Here is a 27,168-nt window from a genome sequence, read left to right on the forward strand (position 1 = left end):
CAAAATCTGCTTTTCTCTTCAAACAACATATGCCCAAGAGTTTGCTTTTCATTGTGAAAGGAGTAAATGGAGTGTCCATGTTGAATTCTGAAAGCTCTCAACAACTTTGAGGGATCAGAAGATAGTTGACTGGGGATCGTTCTGAGATCCTTGGGCTTCCAGGCAACCCAAGTGCCTCTCTTCTGGAAAGGGTAGAAGAGGTTCAGTCAATGTGTTTTATGATAGGGCTCTGGAGGGTCATCAGGACAGAAATTGGGCACCTGGAGTGCCTCCCTCCCATAGCTAAGGGGTGCAAAGTTGACGTGAGGCTTCTTGGCTGGCATCATAGAAGGGGAAAAGAAGGCAAAGGTCAGTGTATCAGATCTTCAAGGCAGTTAGCCCCTGGAGAGCAGGCCACTCTAATTCTCCAGCATCCTGGCCCCAACATGTAGACAGAAAAGCCTCACAGTTTTACTGTTTTAGTTTACTTACTAAGTTGTGTCTGACTCTTGGGACCCCACTGTAGTCTTCTCTGTCCCTAAGATTTCCCAGGCAAAATACTGGAGTGGGTTGCCATTTCCTTCTTCAGGGGATCTTTCCAGCCCAGGGATCGAACTCATGTCTCCTCCATTGGCAGGTGGGTTCTTTACCACTGGGCCACCAAGGAAGCCCCCCTTGTGACTATGGAAATTACCAAAAGCTTGATGGCAAAAATGAATTTCTTTCCAGAGCTTACATCCCAGATATATATGAGAAAGATTCCAAAAGACAGTAAGGAATATGAGAAAGTCACTTTGTGCTTTTTGAGTTTTTGTCTTGGTCATTTATTAGAATGTTCATAGATATCTAGATTGAATGGACTTAAACATGAATATGGTATTATGACTTAAACGTGAATATCGTATTTTGAGGTAGAGGAAATATCACTGACCTAGGTGTTAGCCTATCTGTTATCTGACTTGGCCCTGTCACATGACAATGAGTATTTCAGTTTTGCTAAAGTATAAGGTGGATTGGGAGGTAAGACAAGAGGTAAATGAAGTAAGAAGCAAAAGAATAGGTAGCATCTGGCCTAGTGAGGGCCACACATTCAGTGCAAAGGAAATACCTACTCAGTGAATAAATGAAGCTAAGAAAGAATGTTTTATTTTATAAACAGCAAACATTTATTTTTCACAGTCCTAGAAGCAGGTTTATCCAGGATCAAGGCACCAGCAGATTTGGTGTCTCCTGAAGTCCACTCCCTGGATCTTAAATGCCAACTTTTCACTATGTCCTCACTTGGCAGAAGGGGCAGAGTATCTCTCTGGACCCTCTTAAATAAGGCGCTAATCACATTCGTGAGGACTCCACCCTTATGACCTAGGCCCCTCCCAAACACTCCACCTTCTAATACCATTACCTTGGGAATTAAGATTTCAACATATAGATTTTGGGGGAATGCAGACATTCTATTTATGACACTTACACGATTTCCATACTGCCAATAAAGTGCCATGTCTAAATCCAAATAAAATCACATCATTTTCTTACTTTAAAAATTTCAGACTTCTCATTAACTGGCAGAGAACTTTTCTTCATGTTTTCTCTCCATAATCTACTCCACATACTCCACTTTCCATCCACATCTCTTATTTTTAAGTTAATTTTTATTGGAGTATAGTTGCTTTACAATGTTATATCCGCTTCTGCTGTATAACAAAGTGAATCGGTTATCCCCTCTATTTTAGAATTCCTTTCCATTTCGGTCACCACAGTGTATTGAGTAGAGTTCCCTGCGCTATACAGTACTTTCTCAGAAAGAGCATTTTCGATCTGATTGTCCAAACTGAGGAATTTGATTTCTAATTTACATTTAGCAGCAAGCTTTTGGAGGATTTGTGCAGGAAAATAACGCCATCAGAAAGAAACTTTCAGTTACTTTCTAGAGGAGAAACTGGAAGAAAGAAAGATTGGTGACAAGAAGTGAAGTTAGGAGGGTGGTGAACACCTCTGCTTACAGTAATGGCAGGCTTAGTAATTTGGACTAACCATCCCAATGAGGACAACTAAAAATTACTGGATGAAATGTATAAAGAAAGTATCTTTGTTAAGCACTAAGAAACTATGAGACTAAACTCTTCAAGAAGACAAGAACCCAAATAGGAAAGCCCAGCACTCAGAGCCAGTTTTTCCTGAGGGCATTAGCTGAATCTAGAAGAAAGAATTATGGAACTGATCTGTGGTTTTGGTGGCCTCATGGGAAAAGAAAATGAAAGTCAAATCTCACAGCTCCAATGAGTAGGTCTGATGAGCTCTGCCACCACTTTAAGCTGAAAATAAGTGACTACCCCTTTCAGGTAATAGTGAACCAGAAGTAACAAGCGCTGGAATAAATTGCAGCCTAGATATACATCACTTAGTGATCCAAGGAACTTCAAGCCCTGTTCCTTATGTAGGCACATAAGGAAAAAAAAATATATTGTAAGTGACAGCCAGAATGAAGAGTAGAGTATAATCACTATGGCCTACATTTCAAAAAATTAAAAAGTATGTTTTAAAATATCTTCAGGGAACAGAAAATCATAAAAAGCAGCAGAGAGTGAATTCTCTTGGTCTCCAGCCATTAGGACTCATGCTTTCAATGTGCTTTGCAGTGGCTTGGTTTTAATCCCCGGTCAAGAAAGGAAGATCCCACAAGCCATGAAGCTCAGCAAAAAATAAATAAATAAATAAAAATTGGCATAACCATTAGATCATGATAAATGTAATCAAGAAAAATAAACCTAAGACAATTATTGAATTGGAAGATAGATTATAAGAAATCATCCAGAATTCTGCCTGGAGAAATAGATTAATATGAAAAAAAGTAGGATAAGAGATACAAAGTATATGTTTAATTCAAATCCCAGAAAGACAGGAGAGAGAAATGGGGAAGAAAATGATGGCCAAGAATTTTTCAGAGCAATTGAAATGCAGATTCTAAAAGTTCAGTGAGTGCTAGGCAGGATAAAAAACAAAAATTTACTCTTAGACACATCATAGTGAAAGTGCAGAAAATCAGAGAGAATGAGGCTGTTAATGATCCAAGTTAGAGATAATCAATCTTGACCTTGGGCAGGAGCAGAATAAATTGAGACAAAGGGATGGGCCTCTAGACACTGGCCTTTAGAATACCTTTTTCTCAAACTTATCTTGAAAGACTATTTTATAAACATGCTATCCATTTCATTCTTAATTAAGAAAATACATTTGTTAACAAATGTGTTTGTTAGAGCAACCTGACACCTAGGAGCTGTTCAAATTGTCTTTGTTATACGTGGAAAGTCATCATCCTGTAAGTATGTCATCTCATGGGCAATGTACAGGGTGAGTATTCTCCACAAGGATTATGATGGTTAATTTTACGTGTCAACTTGACTGGGCTAAGGGAGAATTAATTTCAAACAAGCTTTTATTTCCAATGTGAACAATACTATCAAATTATCTGTAAAAGGTAAGAGTAAAGTCAGATGTCAGTAGTTAATATCATTTTGGGGCGTTGAAACTTTGAAACAAAATTAGCATTTCAGGCTAATGAAAACAAGAATATCCATGAAGAACAAATTCATCTTTTCTTTTGCTGGCTGCTTCTTTCTATGCCTTCCCACTGTAGGATGAAATAAGAGCCAGTTAACAATTGTACCTCAATAACATGCACCAGTGACTTTCTAAATATGAGTCAATACTATGTACATCTATTTTCTCAACAAGGAGAAAACAAAAATGTTTTCTTCTTGTAATCCAGACCCTTGGTGATCAGGGTGCACATCATTGCTCACGCAAAAGTTACCTCCCTCTTGCCCACCACTATAAATGCTTGCTGTTTCCTTGAAAGGCCACACTGTGATTTAAATAAGCCATTCCCCCTAAAGATCTGGTGTTCCCTTGCACAAATCATAAATCCCTTATATTTCCAGACCTTCAGTTTCCACATGTGTAAAACGAGGATGAGGCTTTATCAAACATCCACATGCATGAAAACTAAGAAAGAGTGAGACAGTGAGTGACAGAGACTAACAGATGAATGAATAGAGGAACGAGAAACAAAGATTTAATTACCAGCCCAGTGACAACCAATAATATTACTGAGACTAGTTTTCTTTTCTTTTGAATAAAAAATCTAAATTGAACTAATATTTGTGAATTAATCCTGAAATGCAGTTCTCTTGAAACCCTTAACATCTTACTACTTTGTAAGGAATCGCTTTCTCAAAGTCATTGTCAGTACAAGAGACTACAATTCTGTGGCCAGGTGATGATGACACAGCTAATGCATGGCCTAGTCACTTTAGCTGCTGCTTCTGGTGACTATTCTCTAAACAAGCACTGGTCTCCATTGCCAGGTCTGGTAAATTTCCCATCTGTAGTAGACTTAAAGCTACAGGACAAAGGACTTGTGGCTATAAATGCAATACATTTCAGAACATACTGCCTCCTACATTATCTAGAATACATTATTAACAATAAACTGTTTTTCCAAAATTAAATTTCAACAATTTTCTTATTTACTTTACAGAAAAAAATTAAAAAACGCAAAGCTGTTAGTAACAGGTATGTGTCAGGAATGGTTATGTCATACAAAAGCGTATACAATAATACCTGTATTATCCAGAGCTGCTCTTTGCTGAGACCATATCCATTCAGAGTCCTTCAGGTTTTTCATTTCTATCCTCTTCCTCTTCATCAGCATTTTCATACTGATCCTCACCCTCATCATTGGGGCAGAATGATGCAGACATTGGGGTCAAAAGTTGGCAGGGAAAATACCTCAACTTCAAATCAGCAGCAGAGTCTAGGCCTGAGAGAAGAGAAATAGGTTTAATAAAAGAAACAACAAATAATACCTGGATACATTTCTAGCCCCCCATCATGTCTGCTGCTTGACAATGTTCACAAACGTTTTTCCCCTCTTTCCAGTAGATCAGCACACAGATCTCTCTGATTATTTCTGGCCCCTTTGAAGAAGGGATCCGAATCATTTGATACTGATACCATTTTGTATGTGTGTGTCAGAACTTCAATGGTAAAAAATGTTCATTTGATTTAAAGACAAATTCTATGGGGACGCTCACAGATTCCTCAATCGCTGAAAAGTGTCCCTGTGCTATGTCATCATTGTCTCAGATCCTCCTACGGAGAATATTCACATTTGTTAAAGCCGTTGACCAAAAGGGAGGGATGCCACTTGTTTGCCTCTAGGTTGGTAGAAGGCAGCATGCTGTTTCTCGAGACCATGAAGGTCTCCAGAACTGGGCTTCCACTTGTGTAAATTGTGCCCGGAGGTTTTTGAGAGTTTTGACCCACTGCGTGACTGCTAGAGACCTACCTGCCTTTGAGCTCAATGGCCCCACAAGGGCCTGAAGGCTAAGCCACCACTTGCCCGCCGCAGCCCCTCCGGGATCACAGGCCTCAACCTCCCAGTCTCAGAGGCAGCAGTCAGGGCTTCCTCGCCCAGATCTCGGCCTCCACTGCTGGTTCGTCTGTCTTCTAGGATGCAACCCCCTCCGCAGGATCCCGCCGCTCCCAGGGTGGAGCGCCCTCCACCGGGTACTCACCCTGCAAGACTCTGCCTCCGTCTCCTAGGTCTTCCTGCTCCTGAGGAGGCACCGGACCTTCTCCAGGGTCCGAGGGTGGCTGGGAGCGGCCCCTGGCCATCAGGCGGTCAGTGGAAGGTGGGAAGAAGACATCTTTGTTGTTACAGAAATTGCGTAGAAAGGAGTCAACGTGACTCCGGAACAGGGGCCCAAATGTCTCCATGCAGAACCCAAGGCCTGTAACCACTGCTGCACCCTCCTGCTCATTCTTGTCCTCCTCTTCCTCGCCCTCTCCAGACAGGTGCTCCTTCTCCTCCACGCCTTCCAACTCGAAATCAATCTCACCCTCTTCCTCGTCCTCCTGCATCTCTAAATCTTCCTCCATCTCCTCCTCCTCTAACGGCTCTCTACCACATTCCTCTTCCACTGCGGCCTGTGGCCAACCCTGCTCCCCGGGAAGGGCTCTGGAGACCTCCAAGGAAGCCAGAAGAGCCGTGGCCTCCTCGACTCCTTCCGTCCCCTCGCAAGCAGATGCTTGGACCCCAAGGAGACTGGGGTCACGGCCCGCCCCGCCACCAGCTCCATCTGGGCCACCTGGGATCCAGTCGTGCTCCTCTGTGGCAGACATGGCAGGAGAGACGTGCCAGACAGTGATCGTCCTGCAGTGATGTCTGCGGGGAAGATGGCGGCCGCCGGGCTGAGCGTTGTGCTGAGGAGACGCTGTTGGCAGTGGGACCCCAGGGTGGGGGTGGGGACAGCAGAGACGTCGGCTGCACAGGGAACAGGAGTCTGCGAGTTGCTGGTGTGGGCCCCACAACAGGAATGGTGAGGGGGCGGCCCGCAGACCGGCCCACCAACACCGAAGCTGAACTGGCGGCGGACAAGGCGGGAAAGACCCTGATGGGCTGGCGACGGTAGGTGGAGCTGGAAGGGTCAACCGCGACCACTTCCTCCAGCGCCAGCTCTAAGCTCATTTGCCAGGAGGCAAGGATTGGCATGATCGTCGTCCAATGAGTGATCAAGGCTTTCAGATTGCAGGGAAGCCTTCCAGCACCAGGTCATACTTAGAGCCCACAGGAGTCCCTTCCTTTACATTGCTGCTGCTGCTGCTGTTAAGTCGCTTAAGTCGTGTCTGACTCTGTGTGACCCCACAGACGGCAGCTTACCAGGCTCCCCCATCCCTGGGATCCTCCAGGCAAGAGTACTGGAGTGGGTTGCCATTTCCTCCTCCAATGCATGAAAGTGAAAAGTGAGTGAAGTCGCTCAGTCGTGTCCGACTCCTAGCGACCCCATGGACTGCATCCTACCAGGCTCCTCCGTCCATGGGATTTTCCAGGCAAGAGTAGTGGAGTGGGGTGCCATTGCCTTCTCTGTCCTTTACATTGCACTATTGCAAAAACGAAATGGCAATGTCCCTATAGGCGGCACCCTGGGGTATGGGAAGCTGGGTGTGGTCCCCAGTTGCCACCTTTGTCAGCTCAGGTCATCAGAGATACACTTATTTTTAAAAACTTCATAAAGGCTTGAGAAAGAACATCAAAGGTAAGAGATGGAGAATTTGGAAAATATAAACTGAATTAAACGGGAGCACTGAATATGAAATAGAAGAAAATGAAACAAACTAGATAAACCTAAAAGATCATGGTTATGGTCCAGTTTATTTTAAGCATGGCAGCTCATTAGCAGCATATCTGTAGCTTTGGACAATAAAAGCAATACCTTCACAGTTTTCAAAAAATTCTAAGGTTGTTCTGATATGTGTCAGGTTTTTCTATAAAATGGTAGCTTTGGTGATATAGAATTCTACTACTTTTGTGTTGACCACTCATGGTACAATTGTATTAAGTGAATAACGGTTACTCACTAGTACATATAATATATATTTTAGATAACTTATGTTTGCCTAACTAAAAAATTTATGACATTTTGATTCCACTTGTTTGACTTACTATGAATAGAATGCTGGATCTCTAATTTTAAAAAAAGATGTGCAACAAACAACAAAGTTTTACTATATAGCACTGGGAAGTGTAGTCCCTTTGTCAATCTCTTGAAATACCTATAATGGAAAATAAACTGAAAAATAATATATGTGTATATGTATAACTGAATCACCTTGCTGTGCACCTGGAACTTTGTAAGGCAACTATACATCAATTATGTATATATATATATATATTTTCTTTATATATATATAAATATAAAGAAAAAAAGATAAAGTGTATAGATCACATATGAGCAACTGCTTCAACCTTCTGTGAGAGACAGAAGGAGAATTTGGAGGTTTTAATGTTGCTAAAGTTACTTAGAAAAGAACATACAAGTTGACATGGATGCCTCGAGAATGGAGACTGGAGAGTGGAAGGAGTAAAAATAGGAGCTGAAAAGGGATTCATCAGAGCTCCCCAGTTCACTTCAAGGCTCCAAGAAATGAAGAGAGACTTCTTTTCATGACTGGGCTGATCACCTGCTCTACACTAAACAGTGACACCCCCTCCCAAATGCATATATTTAAATGTTTACCCACTCCATCCCCCAGGTGATGGTATTTGGGAGTTATGGCCTTTAGTAGGAGACACAGTGAAGATAATCAACCTTGCCCTATATAGAACTTATGCATTATAGATTTCACCCCTTATACCGCCCTTGTTTTGTTTTACCTAACTCATACTCAGTATTTTCAGTGGGGATAGTCCATTGGGTCCCAAGCTGTCAAGCCCATTTCTAAGTGAAAAAGACTCAATTAAACTTTATGAGCCATATGTCTGAGTGCCTATGCCCACTACGGGATATTTTAGGAGAATGGCTGCTATGATCTGGAGCACTGAAACACCACAATAATAAAATTCTTAAGGCAAATACACCTATTGGCTCTCTTCAGTAGCTTCCTTAACACTATAGGGGTATCTTTTAAAAATTTCGTGATATCTTCAAGTATTCCTCTCTTTTGTCCCCCAGTGTTATGTTCAAACTGTTTTCCTAAAGCATGCATTTCAGCATTTGCTGAAAAGTGAAAGTGAAAGTCACTCAGTCATGTCATGTCCGACTGTTTGCAAGCCCATGGACTACACAGTCCATGGAATTCTCTGGGCTTGAGTACTGGAGTACTGGAGTGGGTAGCCATTCCCTTCTCCAGTGGATCTTCCAAATCCAGGGATCAGACCCAGGTCTCCCACATTGCAGGAGGATTCTTTACCAGCTGAGCCACAAAGGCAGCCCAGCATTGGTTGAAGTCAGTTCCCAATCTATTTGCAGAAGTCTTAAGCCAATAAGCACTTTTTATGTTTAAAAATATTATTGCACTATTGTGGTGAATGTCACAGGCATTTAGTACGTTCACAATGCTTCTCAGCCATTCTCTCTATTGTGCCTAAATAAATCATCACTTCTAAAGGAAACCCCATGCCAGTAATCAGTCCTTTTCCATTTCCCCCTCACTGCAACCAGGCTCTGATAACTACTAATCTTCTGTTTCCCTCTATGAACTTAAATTTTCTAGATAGCTGAGAGAAATAAAATCGTACAATATGTGACATTTTGTGTCTGGCCTCTCTCATTCCTTTTTGTGGCTGAGTGCTATGCCCATGTACAGAGGGTCACTTTTGTTTATGAATGTGAAACAAGTTGAGGACAAGTTGGTGGATCCTTGGGATGTTTCCCATTTGGATTCCCATTTTGGTTAGGGCTGCTATGAACATGGGGATAGAACTTTTTGTTACCTTTTGTTTGAACAAATACTTCTAATTCTTTGGCTTATATAGCCAATAGTGGAATTGATGAGACAACCATACGGTTTTTACCTTTTTCAGGAGCTTTCAGACTCTTTTTTACAACTACTTGCTGTTGTTCAGTTGTTGTGCTGCTCAATTGTGTCTCACTTTTTGCAATCCCATTGACTGTAGCATTCCAGGCTTCCCTTTCCTTCACCATCTCTCAGAGTTTGCTCAAACTCATGTCCATAGAGTTGGTGATGTCATCCAACCATGTCATCCTCTGTTGTCCCCTTCTCCTCCTGCCCGATTTGGCTCTTCGCATCAGGTGGCCAAAGTATTGGAGTTTCAGTTTCAGCATCAGTCCTTCCAGTGAACATTCAGGGTTGATTTCCTTTAGCATTGACTGGTTTGATTTCCTTGCAGTCCAGGGGACTCTCAAGAGTGTTCGCCAACACCTCAGTTCGAATGCATCGATTCTTTGGTGCTCAGCCTCCTTTATGGTCCAACTCTCACATCCATACATCACTACTGGAAAAACTTTGACTATATGGACTTTTGTCATCAAAGTAATGTCTCAGCTTTTTAATTCACTGTCTAGGTTTGTCATATCTTTTCTTCCAAGGAGCAAGCATCTTTTAATTTCATGGCTGTACTCACCATCTGCAGTGATTTTGGAGCCCAAGAAAATAAATCTGTCACCGTTTCCATTGTTTCCCCATCTATTTGCCATTAAGTGGTGGGACCAAGTGCCATGATCTTAGTTTTTTGAGTGTTGAGTTCTAAGCCAACTTTTTCACTCTCCTCTTCCACTTTCATCAAGAGGCTCTTCAGTTCCACTTTGCATTCTTCCGTAAGTGTGGTGTCATCTGCATATATCAGGTTATTGGTACTTCTCTCGGTATTCTTGATTCCAGCTTGTCCTTCATCCAGTCCAGCATTTCCCATGATGTATTCTGCATATAAGTTAAATAAGCACGGTGACATTATACAGCCTTTATGTACTCCTTTCCCAATTTAGAACCAGTCAGTTATTCCATGTCCGGTTCTAACTGTTGCTTCTTGACCTACATATAGGTTTTTAAGGAGGCAAGTAAGATGGTCTGGTATTTCTGTCCCTTTAAGTTTTTCTATAGTTTCTTGTGATCCACATAAGGAAAGGCTTTAGCATAGTCAATGAAACATAAGTAGATGTTTTTCTGGAATTCTTTCTATGATCCAGTGGATGTTGGCAGCTTAATCTCTGATTCCTCTGCCTTTCATAAATCCAGCTTGTAAATCTGGAAGTTCTCAGTTCACATATTGTTGAAACCTAGCTTGAAGGGTTTTGACCATTAGCTTGCTAGCATGTGAAATGAGTGCGTTTGTGTGGTAGTTTGAACATTCTTTGGCATTTCCCAACAGTAATGTACAGGGATCCCAGTGCCTCTATGTCCTTGTAATTATGTTTTATTTTTCACTTAAAAAAATCTACTTACTCATCTTTTTTAATGTATTGTGACATCATGTGGTGGCTTTTCCTTGTATTTCCTTAATGACTAATGATGTTAAGCTTATTTTCACGTCCTTATGGCACATTTGTATATCTTGTTTGGAAAAATTTGTATTCACATTCTATGCTCATTTCTCACTCAGATTCCTTGGCTACTTGTTGAGTTGTAAATGTTTTTCATGTGTTCTGGATACTAGACCTTTATTAGATATATGCATACCACAAGATTCTTATCCTATTTTCTAGGTTGTGCTTTCACTGTCTTGTTAATCTTCTTTGATATAGAAATATTTTTGGTTTTTATGAAATTCAATGTATTGTAAAGTAATTAACCTCTAATTAAAATAGATTAAAAATACATAAATATATATGTGTAAAAAATAAATAAATAAAAGAAAAAAAAGAAATTCAATGTATCTGGTTCTTCTTTTGTTACTTACGCTTTTATCATCATATTTACGAATCCATTGCCAAATGAAGGTTATGAAGATTTACCCCTTGTGAGGACTGAATTATGGACCCCCCCATATTTCCACATGTTTAATGTCTAAGCCCCATTATCTCAAAATGCGGTTGTTTTTGGTGACAGGACCTTAAGGTCAGCAGAGGTCATATGGTTAGACCCTAATGAGTCTGACTGGTATCCTAGACAAAAGTATACTTGGTGACAGGAAGACATGCCAGAGATGGGTATACACTGGAGGAACGATCATGTAAGGATGCAGGGAGAAGCTCGCCATCTGCAAGCCAGGAGAGCCCTCACAAGAAACCAAACCTGCTCACACCTTGTTCTTGGACTTCTAGTTTCCAAAGCTGTCAGCAAATAAATTTGTGCTGTTTAAGCCATTGGTCTGTGGTATTTTGTGATAGCAAGCCCAGCAATCTAATACACCTTGTATTTGTTCTAAGAGTTTTATGCTTTTAGCTCTTACAGCTAATTCTTTATCCATTTAATGTCCATATTTGGCATAATGTAAGAGTCCAACTTTATTCTATTGCATATGTATATCCTGCTGTCCTCATACCATTTTGGGGACAAGATTCCCACTTCTCACCACTTAATGATCTGATATGCCAGGGGAAAATCAACTGAGGGTAGATATCTGGGTTTATTTCCAGACTCCCTGTTCTATTCCATTGATCTGTATGTCTTTCATTATCTCAGTACCACACCGTCTTGATTACTGCTGCCATGGTACATTCTGACACAGGGTAGTGGAATCTTCCAATTTTCTTTTTTAAGATTGTCTTAGCTATTTCTGGTCTCTTGTAATTGCACATGAATTTTAGGACCAGCTTTTTTTTCTGCAAAAAAAAGTCACTGTCATTTTGAACGGGATTGCTTTTCATCTGTAGACCTCATTATATAAGATTCCCATCTGTATATTAAGACCTCAAATTTTCAATGCTGCCTTAATGCCTTTGAGACTCATATTACTCCACTGGCCCAACTCTGGTTTCTCCTGCTCTCACCTGCAATGTCCCCTTCCTTGTGGGAAGACTACCCCACTCAGCTGATTCTCCCCTGTCAACCAGACTAGCTGTACCGGACCCATTCCCCCAGCCACCAAGTTCTACTTCCCTGCCAGCCAGTGCAGTATTCCAATAGGACAATCATCTCCTCGTGTGGGAACGTGGGTGTGCCCCATCCTCTTGTTACTACAACATTTATTTCCCATGGTCCCTGCAGGTGAACTGTCCTCTTAAGTCCCACACCCTCATTGCCCTGCTTGGCGTTTCCTGTTGCCACCCCCACCCCCACCCCCACCCCCGGCCAGCTGTTAGTCCATGAGACTCACAAACAGCTCGCTGTCCATCTATCCAGTGTTGCATGCTTGGCCATCTCACACTACTTAGGGTACGGGATCCCTCCTTTATTAGTGCATTGGATGGGAGATAAACAGAACTTTAGTTGTCACAACAGGATGGCCCAACCATGACCCTGGACAGCTTTAACTCACTTCTCCTTTGCTAACTAAATTTTTGTTTTTTTAGTTTAAGGTGAAGGCAACCTGGGTTGAAACTGCCAAAGGTGCCTGGATTGTGCTTTGGCTTGTGCCTATTCTGTTGTCTCTCTCAACCTCAGCCATCTCTTCCCACCCTAACTTATTGTTCTAGCACCTGAGGAGGGAACTATGGGTAATTGACTGTATCCTGGCCTGAGTGGTACTGGGTTGCCCCTGGTGCTTGGCCCCTCCCAGCATGCATTCTGAGACTAGGGATCATCGATTAATCCATAGAGTGGAAGCCAAGGGAGTGTTCAGCCAATAGTGACAGGGAGTGCTGATGACATAGTTTCTTAACTGCTCCACGGTCAATTCCCACTTTCTGGGGGGCACCCTAGAGCCTCTGGAGATAAGAATCCCAGTGTAGTGTGTGTAGGCTGGTCACTGCAGATGGATCATGGAATGCAGTAGCAGGTAGATCATGGGGCAATCATCCAGAAAGGAGCCCACAGGGCAGGTTCAGGTTGGCTTTCTAAAGAGTTGTGGAAAAGCATAGCTCCAGGCCACCCACAATGGAAGAATTGTGAATAATGCTTCCTGGTTGCTTCTCACGTGTGTCCGTGTCAAGCAAGGGTAGCAAACTTTCCTTCTCCTTTGCTGTAACTTCCCTAACACATGTGATTTTCTCGGCGGTGTGCTCTACAGATGTTAATTAGTTCTGGGGGTTCCTTCCTTAATTTCATTATTGGTCTTCTGTCTGTCTGCCTATCCCTCATTGAAAAGAGAGTATTGAAGTCTCCAGGAATTATTGAGAACTATGTACTCCGTTCAGTTCTGTCATTTACTGTTTTATGTATTCTGGGAGTCTGTTAGGACTATATGGATAAATAACTGTTACATCTCCTCTTACTGATCCTTTTAAAAACACAGAAATCCGTTTTTGGCATTCTGTTTAAAAAAAAAAAACACTTTTGTTAAAATCTATTTCATCTGATATCAGTATAGCCACTACATCTATCACTTTAGGATGATTTACATGGAATACCATTGTCTATCCTTTTGTTTTCAAACTATCTGTCTTTGGATACAAGGCAAGGCTCTTGTAGATAACATATAGTGGATGACATTTGTTGTTAATTCCCTTTGCCAATCTGTCTTTTCATTGAAAAGTTTTATACATTGGTATTGTGGTGATTGCTTCCAAGGAAAGATTTTTCCTGACATTTTCTTACTTTCCACATGTCATACCTTTTTTGTTCCCTCATTCCTCAATTACTGTCTTTTTTCTGTGATTAATTGGATTCTTCTAGTGTACAAAGTGACTATCACTCTTTTTCTTTACTTATTTATTTATTTATTTTTTTAGGTTTGGGGCCTTTAAATTTTTTTTCATTTTTTTTGTGTTTTTTTTTTGGTGGGGGGAGGCTGGGTGGTCATGCTGTGAATTATACTTAGTATCTTAATTTTAGAATAATCAAGTGTGTATTGTAGTGAGATAGTTTTCATAGTATTCTAAACTCTGCTTCTTCCCAGCTGTGCTATATTCCCTTATTTAGTTATTGTGACAAATATCATGTTTGTACATGGTTTCCATTAACAGTTTTATGGTTACTGCTTTATACATCTCTATTTTAAATCAACATACAAAGAGGAGAGCAAAAAGAGAAGTTACAGGGATTTCCCTGGTGATCCAGTGTTTAGAATCCGCCTTCCAAAGCAGGAGATGAGGGTTCAATCCCTGGTGCAGGAACTAAAATGCCACATGTGGTGGAGCAACTAAGCCTGTGGGCCACGCCTCCTGATCTGCATGGTCTGGAGCCCGTGTGTCACAACTAGAGAGAAGCACTCATGATGCAACAAAGATCCTGCTGCAACGAAGACCCAGTGAGGCCATTAATAAATAAATGATTTTTTTTAAAAAAAAGAAGAGTCAGAAAGAAACCCCAAATGCAGTAATTCTGGCGTTTACAGTAATACTGCACATAATCTGTGCAATTCCCTTGACCTTTGTGGTTTATTTCTTCACATTCCTCCAAATAGGTGACCAGTGTTGTGTCACTTCACCCTGAAGGACTACTTTATTATTTTCTGTCCAGCAGGCTTACTAGCTGTGTAATCCCTCAGTTTTTGTTTCTCTTGGAATGAATTTATCTACCTTCCATTTCCCCCTCATATAGAATTCTTGGTTGAAAGAAGTTTTCATTTGTTCATTGTCTGTTTTTTTAATATATCATTCCAATGTCACCTGTCCTCTATGGTTTCTGTAGAGAAATTGGCACAAATCTTACTGAGGATTACTTGTAATGTGAAGAGTTTTATCTATTGCTTCCAATAATCATATACCATGAATTGTGTGATTCCATTTCTAGTAAAAGTCCAGAAGAGACAAATGTATAAAAAAAGCAACTAGTGCTTTCCTATGGCTCAGAGGGTGGAAAATTGAGAGTGTCTGCTAATGGATAAAGGAAGTACTGGAGGAAATGAAATGTTCTGGAATTAGGAGGAGCCAAGATGGCGGAGGAGTAGGACAGGGAGAACACTTTCTCCCCCACAAATTCATCAAAAGAGCATTTAAAAGCCGAGTAAATTCCACAAAACAACTTCTGAATGCCGGCAGAGGACATCAGGCACCCAGAAAAGCAACCCAAGTCTTCAAAAGGAGGTAGGAAAAAATATAAAAGACAAAAAAAGAGACAAAAGAGGGAGGGATGGAGTTCCGTCCCGGGAAGGGAGTCTTAAAAAGAGAGAAGTTTCCAAACATCAGGAAACCTTCTCACTGCCAAATCTGTGCCGAGCTTTGGAAGCACAGAGGGCAACATAACAGGGAGAAAAAATAAATAAACAATTAAAACTCACAGATTGCGAGCTCTACGGTAACTTCCCCAGTGGAGAAGCAGCGCAGACGCCTGCACACGCCATTAGCAAGTGGGGGCTGGGCAGAGAGGTGCAGCGTGGGCTGCATCGCTTAGAGTAAGGACCTGGCCTGAATACCCTGAGCGCTATCTGAGCAAAATAATCTGGGCTAGCAAACCAGACTGTGGGATATCTATCACGCGAAAAGCCAGCCCTAACTGAAGACACCGCCAGGCCCGCACACGGAACAAAGGACTGAACAGAGATAGCCGGCTGCAGACCTCCCACCTCCGATGACACGCAGCCAGAGCAGGAAGGGGGCAATCGCAGCCCCAGAGAGACATTATCTATAAAACTGTAGGCAGGCTTCTTTGCTAACTAAAACTTCTTGGGGGTCTGGACGGTCAACATCTCCCTGAGAGGGTGTGCCTGTTGTACATGTAGATAACCCAGCGGCAGGGAGGCGATAAGTCACAGCAATCACGCTCGCTAAACACCTCATCACCTGAGCTGCTTGGACCTGGGAAGGGCACAAAACGCAGGCCCAACCGAGTCTGCGCCTCTGAGGACTGCCCGAGTGCCTGAACCTGAGCAGCTTGGACCTGGGAGGTGCAGGCAGCCCAGGGCCGGCCACGATAGTTCCCGGCGGAACAACCTAGAGCCTGAGTAGTGTGGGCAGGGAGGCTACAGGCGCGGTGAGCGGGGGCAGACCCAGTGTGGCTGAGGCACTGCGAGCACACGCCAGTGTTACTTGTTTGCAGCATCCCTCCCTCCCTCCCCACAGCACGACTGAACAAGTGAGCCTAAAAAGAAAAAAAAAAAAAAAAGTGTCCTCCACCGTCCCCTTTGTGTCAGGGCGGAAACCAGACACTGAAGAGACCAGCAAACAGAAGAAGCTATAACAGAGGGAACTGCATTGGAAGCTACAGGCAATAGATTAAAACCCTGTGGTTAGTACCGTCTACATAGGAAGGGGCCTATAGATCTTGAGAAATAAAAGTCGGACCAAGGAACTAGCCAAAAATGAGCTGAACCCACAATACTCACAACAAAACCAGAGAAAGTCCTTGATATATTTTTACTATTTTTAACTTCATTCTTTCTTTTTTTTTTTAATTAAAAAAAATTTTAAGTCCTCTATTATTCCTTTAATTTTCACTTTTATAACCTATTACTTTGCAAAAAAAAAAAAAAGATCCTATTTTTTTCTTCAGCAAACTTCACATATATATTTTTTATAATTTTTTGACCTTTTTTTTTTTTTTTTGTCTTCTTTTCTTTAACATTGTATTTTTGAAATTCCAAACTCTAGTTTAGATTTTTTATTTTAGCTTTTTGGTATTTGATATCAATTTTGTACCTGTATTTTCTTTATAATTTTTGTGAAATTGTTTGTTTCTGTTTTTGTTTTTTTCTATCTTTCTTTTTCTTCTTCTTTTTTTTTTAACATTGTATTTTTGAAATTCCAAACTCTACTCTAGATTTTTAACTTTTGCTTTTTGGTATTAGTTATCAATTTTGTACCTATATTTTCTTTATAATTTTCGCGACCTTGTTTGTTTCTGTTTGTTCGTTTTTTCTCTCTTTCTTTTCATTCTTCTTTTCTTTAACATCATATTTTTAAAATTCCAAACTCTACCCTAGATTTTTAATTTTTGCTTTTATGTATTTGTTACCAATTTTGTACCTTTAAGAACCCAATCTTCAGTACCCATTTTTCACTAGGGAACGAGATTACTGGCTTAACTGCTCTCTCTCCCTTTGGACTCTCCTTATTCTCCACCAGGTCGCCTGTGTCTCCTCCCTAACCCCTCTCTACTCTACCCAACTCTGTGAATTTCTGTGTGTTCCAGAAGGAGGAGAACACTCGGGGAACTGATTACTGGCTGGATCTGTCTCCCTCCTTTTCATTCCCCCCTTTTATCCTTCTGGCCACCTCTGTCTCCTTCCTCCATCTTCTCTTCTCTGTATAACTCCGTGAACATCTCTGAGCGGTCCAGTTGTGGAGTGCACATAAGAAAGTGATTATTGGCTAGCCCACTCTCTCCACTATTGATTCCACCTCATCTCATTCGGGTCACCTCTAACACCCTCCTCCCTCTTCTCTTCTCCATGTAACGCTGTGAACCTCTCTGGGTGACCCTCATGGTAGAGAAACTTTTCATCTTTAAAGTAGATGTTTTATCAGTGGTGCTGTATAGAAGGAGAAGTTTTGAAACTACTGTAAAAATAAGACCAATAACTGGAAGCAGGAGGCTTAAATCCAAACCCTGACTCCAGGGAACTCCTGACTCCAGGGAACATTAATTGACAGGAGCTCATCAAACGCCTCCATACCAACACTGAAACCAAGCACCACACAAGGGCCAACAAGTTCTAGGGCAAGACATACCAAGCAAATTCTCCAGCAACAAAGGAACACAGCCCTGAGCTCCAAGATACAGGCTGCCCAAAGTCATCCCCAAACCATAGACATCTCATAACTCATTACTGGACACTTCATTGCACTCCAGAGAGAAGAAATACAGGTCCACCCATCAGAACACCGACACAAGCTTCCCTAACCAGGAAACCTTGACAAGCCACCTGTACAAACCCACACACAGCGAGGAAACGCCACAATAAAGAGAACTTCACAAACTGCCAGAATACAGAAAGGACACCCCAAACTCAGCAATTTAAACAAGATGAAGAGACAGAGGAATACCCAGCAGATAAAGGAACAGGATAAATGCCCACCAAACCAAACAAAAGAGGAAGAGATAGGGAATCTACCTGATAAAGAATTCCGAATAATGATAGTGAAATTGATCCAAAATCCTGAAATCAAAATGGAATCACAGATAAATAGCCTGGAGACAAGGATTGAGAAGATGCAAGAAAGGTTTAACAAGGACCTAGAAGAAATAAAAAAGAGTCAATATATAATGAATAATGCAATAAATGAAATTAAAAACACTCTGGAGGCAACAAATAGTAGAATAACAGAGGCAGAAGGTAGGATTAGTGAATTAGAAGATACAATGGCAGAAATAAATGAATCAGAGAGGATAAAAGAAAAACAAATTAAAAGAAATGAGGACAATCTCAGAGACCTCCAGGACAATATTAAACGCTACAACATTTGAATCATAGGGGTCCCAGAAGAAGAAGACAAAACGAAAGACCATGAGAAAATATTTGAAGAGATAATAGTTGAAAACTTCCCTAAAATGGGGAAGGAAATAATCACCCAAGTCCAAGAAACCCAGAGAGTCCCAAACAGGATAAACTCAAGGCAAAACACCCCAAGACACATATTAATCAAATTAACAAAGATCAAACACAAAGAACAAATATTAAAAGCAGCAAGGGAAAAACAACAAATAACACACAAGGGAATTCCCATAAGGGTAACAGCTGATCTTTCAATAGAAACTCTTCAAGCCAGGAGGGAATGGCAAGACATACTTAAAATGATGAAAGAAAATAACCTACAGCCCAGATTATTGTACCCAGCAAGGATCTCATTCAAGTATGAAGGAGAAATCAAAAGCTTCTCAGACAAGCAAAAGCTGAGAGAATTCTGCACCACCAAACAAGCTCTCCAACAAATATTAAAGGATATTCTCTAGACAGGAAACACAAAAATGGTGTATAAATTCGAACCCAAAACAATAAAGTAAACGGCAACGGGATCATACTTACCAGTAATTACCTTAAACGTAAATGGGTTGAATGCCCCAACCAAAAGACAAAGACTGGCTGAATGGATACAAAAACAAGACCCCTACATATGTTGTCTACAAGAGACCCACTTCAAAACAGGGGACACATACAGACTGAAATTGAAGGGCTGGAAAAAGATTTTCCATGCAAATAGGGACCAAAAGAAAGCAGGAGTAGCAATACTCATATCAGATAAAATAGACTTCAAAACAAAGGCTGTGAAAAGAGACAAAGAAGGTCACTACATAATGATCAAAGGATCAATCCAAGAAGAAGATATAACAATTATAAATATATATGCACCCAACACGGGAGCACCACAGTATGTAAGACAAATGCTAACAAGTATGAAAGGAGAAATTAACAATAACACAATAATAGTGGGAGACTTTAATACCCCACTCACACCTATGGATAGATCAACTAAATAGAATATTAACAAGGAAACACAAACTTTAAATGATACAATAGACCAGTTAGACCTAATTGATATCTATAGGACATTTAATCCCAAAACAATGAATTTCACCTTTTTCTCAGGCGCACATGGAACCTTCTCCAGGATAGATCACATCCTGGGCCATAAATCTAGCCTTGGTAAATTCAAAAAAAAAAAAAAAAAAAAATTCCAAGCATCTTTTCTGACCACAATGCAGTAAGATTAGATCTCAATTACAGGAGAAAAACTACTAAAAATTCCAACATATGGAGGCTGAACAACACGCTGCTGAATAACCAACAAATCACAGAAGAAATCAAAAAAGAAATCAAAATTTGCATAGAAATGAATGAAAATGAAAACACAACAACCCAAAACCTGTGGGACACTGTAAAAGCAGTCCTAAGGGGAAAGTTCATAGCAATACAGGCATACCTCAAGAAACAAGAAAAAAGTCAAATAAATAATCTAACTCTACACCTAAAGCAACTAGAAAAGGAAAAAATGAAGAACCCTAGGGTTAGTAGAAGGAAAGAAATCTTAAAAATTAGGGCATAAATAAATGCAAAAGAAACAAAAGAGACCATAGCAAAAATCAACAAAGCCAAAAGCTGGTTCTTTGAAAGGATAAATAAAATTGACAAACCATTAGCCAGACGCATCAAGAAACAAAGGGAGAAAAATCAAATCAATAAAATTAGAAATGATAATGGAGAGATCACAACAGACAACACAGAAATACAAAGGACCATAAGAGACTACTATCAACAATTATATGCCAATAAAATGGACAACGTGGAAGAAATGGACAAATTCTTAGAAAAGTACAACTTTCCAAAACTGAACCAGGAAGAAATAGAAAATCTTAACAGACCCATCACAAGCACAGAAATTGAAACTGTAATAAAAAATCTTCCAGCAAACAAAAGCCCAGGTCCAGACGGCTTCACAGCTGAATTCTACCAAAAATTTAGAGAAGAGCTAACACCTATCCTACTCAAACTTTTCCAGAAAATTGCAGAGGAAGGTAAACTTCCAAACTCATTCTATGAGGCCACCATCACCCTAATACCAAAACCTGACAAAGATCCCACAAAAAAAGAAAACTATAGGCCAATAACACTGATGAACATAGATGCAAAAATCCTTAACAAAATTCTAGCAATCAGAATCCAACAACACATTAAAAAGATCATACACCATGACCAAGTGGGCTTTATCCCAGGGATGCAAGGATTCTTCAATATCTGCAAATCAATCAATGTAATACACCACATTAACAAATTGAAAAACAAAAACCATATGATTATCTCAATAGATGCAGAGAAAGCCTTTGACAAAATTCAACATCCATTTATGATAAAAACTCTCCAGAAAGCAAGAATAGAAGGAACATACCTCAACATAATAAAAGCTATATATGACAAACCCACAGCGAACATTATCCTCAATGGTGAAAAATTGAAAGCATTTCCTCTAAAGTCAGGAACAAGACAAGGGTGCCCACTTTCACCATTACTATTCAACATAGTTTTGGAAGTTTTGGAAGTTTTGGCCACAGCAATCAGAGCAGAAAAAGAAATAAAAGGAATCCAAATTGGAAAAGAAGAAGTAAAACTCTCACTATTTGCAGATGACATGATCCTCTACATAGAAAACCCTAAAGACTCCACCAGAAAATTACTAGAACTAATCAATGATTGTAGTAAAGTTGCAGGATATAAAATCAACACAGAGAAATCCCTTGCATTCCTATACACTAATAATGAGAAAACAGAAAGAGAAATTAAGGAAACAATTCCATTCACCATTGCGATGGAAAGAATAAAATACTTAGGAATATATCTACCTAGAGAAACTAAAGACCTATACACAGAAAACTATAAAACACTGGTGAAAGAAATCAAAGAGGACACAAATATATGGAGAAATATACCATGTTCATGGATTGGAAGAATCAATATAGTGAAAATGAGTATACTACCCAAAGAAATTTATAGATTCAATGCAATCCCTATCAAGCTACCAATGGTATTCTTCACAGAGCTAGAACAAATAATTTCACAATTTGTATGGAAATACAAAAAACTCCGAATAGCCAAAGTTATCTTGAGAAAGAATAATGGAACTGGAGGAATCAACATGCCTGACTTCAGGCTCTACTACAAAGCCAGTCATCAAGACAGTATGGTCCTGGCACAAAGACAGAAATATAGATCAATGGAACAAAATAGAAAGCCCAGAGATAAATCCATGCACATATGGACACCTTATCTTTGACAAAGGAAGCAAGAATATAAAATGGATTAAAGACAATCTCTTTAACAAGTGGTGCTGGGAAATCTGGTCAACCACTTGTAAAAGAATGAAACTAGAACACTGTCTAACACCATACACAAAAATAAACTCAAAATGGATTAAAGATCTAAACATAAGACCAGAAACTATAAAACTCCTAGAGGAGAACATAGGCAAAACACTCTCCGACATACATCACAGCAGGATCCTCTATTACCCACCTCCCAGAATATTGGAAATAAAATCAAAAATATACAAATGGGACCTAATTAAACTTAAAAGCTTCTGCACATCAAAGGAAACTATTAGCAAGGTGAAAAGGCAGCCTTCAGAATGGGAGAAAATAATAGCAAATGAAGCAACTGACAAACAACTAATCTCAAAAATATACAAGCAACTCCTACAGCTCAACTCCAGAAAAATAAATCACCCAATCAAAAAATGGGCCAAAGAACTAAATAGACATTTCTGCAAAGAAGACATACAGATGGCTAACAAACACACGAAAAGATGCTCAACATCACTCATTATCAGAGAAATGCAAACCAAAACCACTATGAGGTACCATTTCACACCAGTCAGAATGGCTGCGATCCAAAAGTCTACAAGCAATAAATGCTGGAGAGGGTGTGGAGAAAAGGGAACCCTCTTACACTGTTGGTGGGAATGCAAACTAGTACAGCCACTATGGAGAACAGTGTGGAGATTCCTTAAAAAACTGGAAATAGAACTGCCTTATGATCCAGCAATCCCACTGCTGGGCATACACACTGAGGAAACCAGATGGGAAAGAGACACGTGTACCCCGATGTTCATCGCAGCACTGTTTATAATAGCCAGGACATGGAAGCAACCTAGATGTCCATCAGCAGATGAATGGATAAGAAAGCAGTGGTACATATACACAATGGAGTATTACTCAGCCATTAAAAAGAATACATGTGAATCAGTTCTAGTGAGGTGGATGAAACTGGAACCTATTATACAGAGTGAAGTAAGCCAGAAAGAAAAACACCAATACAGTATACTAACGCATATATATGGAATTTAGAAAGATGGTAACAATAACCCTGTGTACGAGACAGCAAAAGAGACACTGATGTATAGAACAGTCTTATGGACTCTGTGGGAGAGGGAAAGGGTGGGAAGATTTGGGAGAATGGCATTGAAACATGTACAATATCATGTATGAAATGAGTTGCCAGTCCAGGTTCGAAGCACGATACTGGATGCTTGGGGCTAGTGCACTGGGACGACCCAGAGGGATGGTATAGGGAGGGAGGGAGGAGGGTTCAGGATGGGGAACACATGTATACCTGTGGCAGATTCATTTTGATGGTTGGCAAAACTAATACAATTTGTAAAGTTTAAAAATAAAATTAAAAAAAAAGAAATGTTCTGGAATTAGATAGTAGTGTTGATTGCAAAATTCTATAAATAGCATAAAAACCATTGATTTGTACACTTTAAATGGTATAGATTATGATAGACTAATTATTTCTAAATAAATTGTTATATAATGTTATTGATACAGTATAATCATCCATTTAATAGCAATAAATTTGACAATTTAGGTAGGTCAAAAAATTCCAAACCTAAGAAAAATGCAATCTTAACCCTAGAATTGATAAAAGCTGAAATAAAAAGCTTCTTTTTATTAAAAATTTGAATAACTTCACAAACTTCCAAATACCCCTCTATTTCCATATATTCACATAGGTGAATTCTATCACATGCTCAAGAAAAAAATAGCATCCATTCTTTAGAAATTTTCAGAAAATGCAGCTGGCATGGGAGGTGATTACTACCCAAGTTGTTAATGAATTTTATTGACATCTGAAAAGGGCAGTTTTAAAAACCTCAAAATTACACTCAAATGTCATTCTTGAATATAGTCACAAAAATCAACATGGCGATACATAAAATGATAGTAAATTATGACAAAGCAGAGATTATCCCAAGACTACAAGATTGGTTTCATGTTTTTAAGAAATCAGTCAACGGCAGGCTTCAACTCCTGTTCCACATACGAGGAGATTGGACGTTGCCATTCCACCCTAACTGCAAGTTAAAAGTTGAACACACTGAAAAGTCAGCAACTCATCTTAGATTCATAGAGAAGAGAGATCATAGGCCAAACTGCTCCCTGAACATTGGAGAGACAAGTGAATACAGAGAATCCTAACTTAGCAAAGCAAAAATTCAAGGTCAGGAACCTCTGTAGGAACCAGCGGTGTGGACAAGTCTTTGAGTTAAAAACCCCAGGATGACCCAGTTATAGGAGTTCTCCACACTTTTGTTTTACCTCTAGGAACTTAGCCAGGTTCTCACAGTACAATAAATATGTCACTGTGAAAACTTCTCATGCTTCCAGCAGGAAAGGGAAAGAGGGGAAACGGAATCATTTTTAAATGTGCCAGGGCACTCTGTTCTTCTTAACAATGTTTGCCCTCATGCTTAGAGCCCAACCTAACCATGTAAAATTGTGTATAAAGCTCTTGGCTCAAGAAAAGACTGCATACACTTGGATCTCAAGCTAAGAACAATATCAAATAATTTTAGAACTGATCAAACAAGTAGACTACTGTCTAGATCCCACTTTCCTCAGTGGGTGGCCCATATTTGGGCCAGATATGAATAGCACTGCAAAGACTTTGAAATTTTAACTGAGACTGCAACAAAAAATTAGGATAAAAATTTGTGGTCTGAACCTAAAACAAAACTAAACTAAACAAACAAACAAAAAATAAACACACTCCTTAGTATTAAGTCAGATACCATGTCTAACAATATAATACTAAAATGTCTAGGATATACTTAAAATTAATTGGTGTATGAAGAACCAGGAAAAAGTTTAAAAGTTACAAGCTAAAATTCAAACAAGAGAGACAACTTCAGGATGATGCAAGTATTGGAATCACCAGAAAAATATATTAAAGCAGCTATTATAACCATACCACCTGAAGTAATGACTGTTGCTTACAAACTAAACCAAAAATTAAATTCTTAGGGACTTCTTAGGGACTTCCCTGGTGGCTCAGTGGTAAAGAATCCGCCTGGTAATGCAGGAAACACGGGCTAAATCCCTGATCTGGGAAGATCCCATATGCCTCAGAGCAACTAAGACGATGGGCCACAACTATTTAGCCTGTGCTCTTGACTCCAGGAACCACAACTACTGAATCCCATGTGCCCTAGAGCCTGTGCTTGGCAACAAGAGAAGCCACTGCAATGAGAAGCCCACGCCACTGCAACTAGAGAGTAGCCCCTCCTACTTGCCCTAACTAGAGAAAGCCCCCCTAGCAACAAAGATCCAACACAGCCAAAAATAAATAGATAAGTAAATAAATACCATTGTCTGATCTCTCAACCTCTATACACACACATGAACAAACACACAAATGTAGGCATGCTTGTATACAAATACAAATGTATGCATATAAGTACATGTAAACACATATGTGAATATACACACATATATGAAGAGTTATGCATATATATATATATCCACAAAGATGTATATATAAATATAGATGCAAATGCACAACACACACACACACATTAGAGATCAGTATCAAAGCAAAAACTTCAGCATGCATTTCAGTGTGGCACTGAAACCATCATCAGTCAAATTCAGCCACAACGTATGTTTGCAGCTTTTCTGAGTATTCAGAGAGTTCCACCAAACTTAGTAGAGACAAATAAAGAGGACATACACAAATGTCATTTTTTCTATGTTATGATCTTTTACTTTTATCTAGTTTGTTTCACTTTTTCTATTTCATATTCAGTGCTCCGATTTCAGTTGGTTTATGCTTTCCAATTTCTCCCTTTCTTTTTTGTTTGATGGTCTTTCTCAAGCCTTTATCAAGTGTAGTAGAAAAGCTTTTGCATGCATATATGTAAATAGTATGTATAATATATATACATATATATATTTTTTTAGAAAACTTAAGAATTTTTGCCTAACTAAAATTTTTGACATTTTGATTCCACTTGTTTGACTTAGAATGAATAGAATGCTACATCTCTAGTTTTAAAAAAAGATATGCAACAAGCAACAAAGGTTTAGGTGGCTCAGATGGTAAAGAATCTGCCTGCAATGTAGGAGACCCAGGTTCGATCCCTGGGTTGGAAAGATTCCCTGCAGAAGGGAATGGCAACCCATTCCAGTATTCTTGCCTGGAGAATCCCATGGACAGAGGAGCCTGGCAGGCTACAGTCTACGGGGTCGCAAAGAGTCGGACAGGACTTGATGACTAACACTTTCACAGGGAACTATAATCAATAACTTGTAATAACCTATAATAGAAAATAATCTGAAAAATAATATATGTGTATATGTATAACTGAATCACCTTGCTGTGTACCTGAAACGTTGTAAGTCAGCTAAAGTTCAATAAAATATATATATTAAGAAAAAAACCAAATGTATTCTTTTTTTAAAAAATCAGTTTCACTGTGAGTTTTTTCCCCTCAAAATGGGATTGTTCAATGCAAGCCATTCTATAACTTGTCATCATTATACAACTTGATATCATCTCATACTTCTTTCTCCAAAGGGATGTGAATCAATACTTACATTCTTCCCTTCAACCTCATCTTCTTAACATCTGTGTTATCATTCTGTTGTTTAGAAAACATATTTTGTATGAAAACATATTTTGTATGAATGAAAAACTTTAAAGTTTATTAAGGCTAATTTTCTGATCTAATATAAGGTCTGTCCTGGAGAATGTTCCATGTTCATTTGAGAAGAATGTGTATTCTGCTGCTGAGTAAAGTCCTTTATAGATGTCTGTTAGATCTAACTAATTAATAGTGTTGTTCAAGTCTTCTACTCTCTGGTTGCTCTTCTGCCCAGCTGTTCTATTCATTTGTGAAAGTGGGTTGTTGAAGATTCCAATTATCATTGTTGAATTATGTACTTTGCCTTTAAATTGTATCAGTTTTTCTTTCATGGATTTTGGCACTCTCTTGTTAGGTGCATTTATATTCATAATTGGTTTGTCTTTTCTATGAATTGGCCCTTTAATCATTATTAATGTTTATCTATTTTTCTATCCTTTAACTTTTAACCTATTTTGAATCTAAGGGGTGTCACTTGTAGACAGCATGTCATTGGATTATTGCTTTTTAATTCTATTCTACAAATACCTAACTTTTCCTTGGAAGATTTAGTACATTT

The 27,168-nt window shown here is 39.6% G+C and overlaps 1 protein-coding gene across 1 annotated transcript; it reads right to left on the reverse strand.

Annotated features, from left to right (window-relative positions):
* Nucleotides 1–2,935: 2,935 nt before the first annotated feature.
* LOC139181167 (proline-, glutamic acid- and leucine-rich protein 1-like) lies at nt 2,936–6,428 on the reverse strand. The gene is made up of 3 exons (XM_070784058.1): nt 5,556–6,428; nt 4,600–4,798; nt 2,936–3,607 (listed from the first exon to the last, which is right to left on the reverse strand). Exons 1-2 carry the CDS (start codon nt 6,160–6,162, stop codon nt 4,641–4,643), a joined length of 765 nt encoding a protein of 254 aa, XP_070640159.1. The 5' UTR covers nt 6,163–6,428; the 3' UTR covers nt 2,936–3,607; nt 4,600–4,640.
* Nucleotides 6,429–27,168: the final 20,740 nt, after the last annotated feature.

This window comes from Bos indicus, chromosome X (assembly GCF_029378745.1).
Source record: "Bos indicus isolate NIAB-ARS_2022 breed Sahiwal x Tharparkar chromosome X, NIAB-ARS_B.indTharparkar_mat_pri_1.0, whole genome shotgun sequence".
Lineage (NCBI taxonomy): Eukaryota > Metazoa > Chordata > Mammalia > Artiodactyla > Bovidae > Bos > Bos indicus.

Coding starts and splice junctions, on each gene's coding strand:
- LOC139181167 (XM_070784058.1), bottom strand. CDS start 6,162: ATGTCTGCCACAGAGGAGCACGACTGGATCCCAGGTGGCCCAGATGGA. Junction 4,799..5,555: donor CGGAGGCAGAGTCTTGCAGG/GTGAGTACCCGG, acceptor CTCTTCTCTCAG/GCCTAGACTCTGCTGCTGAT.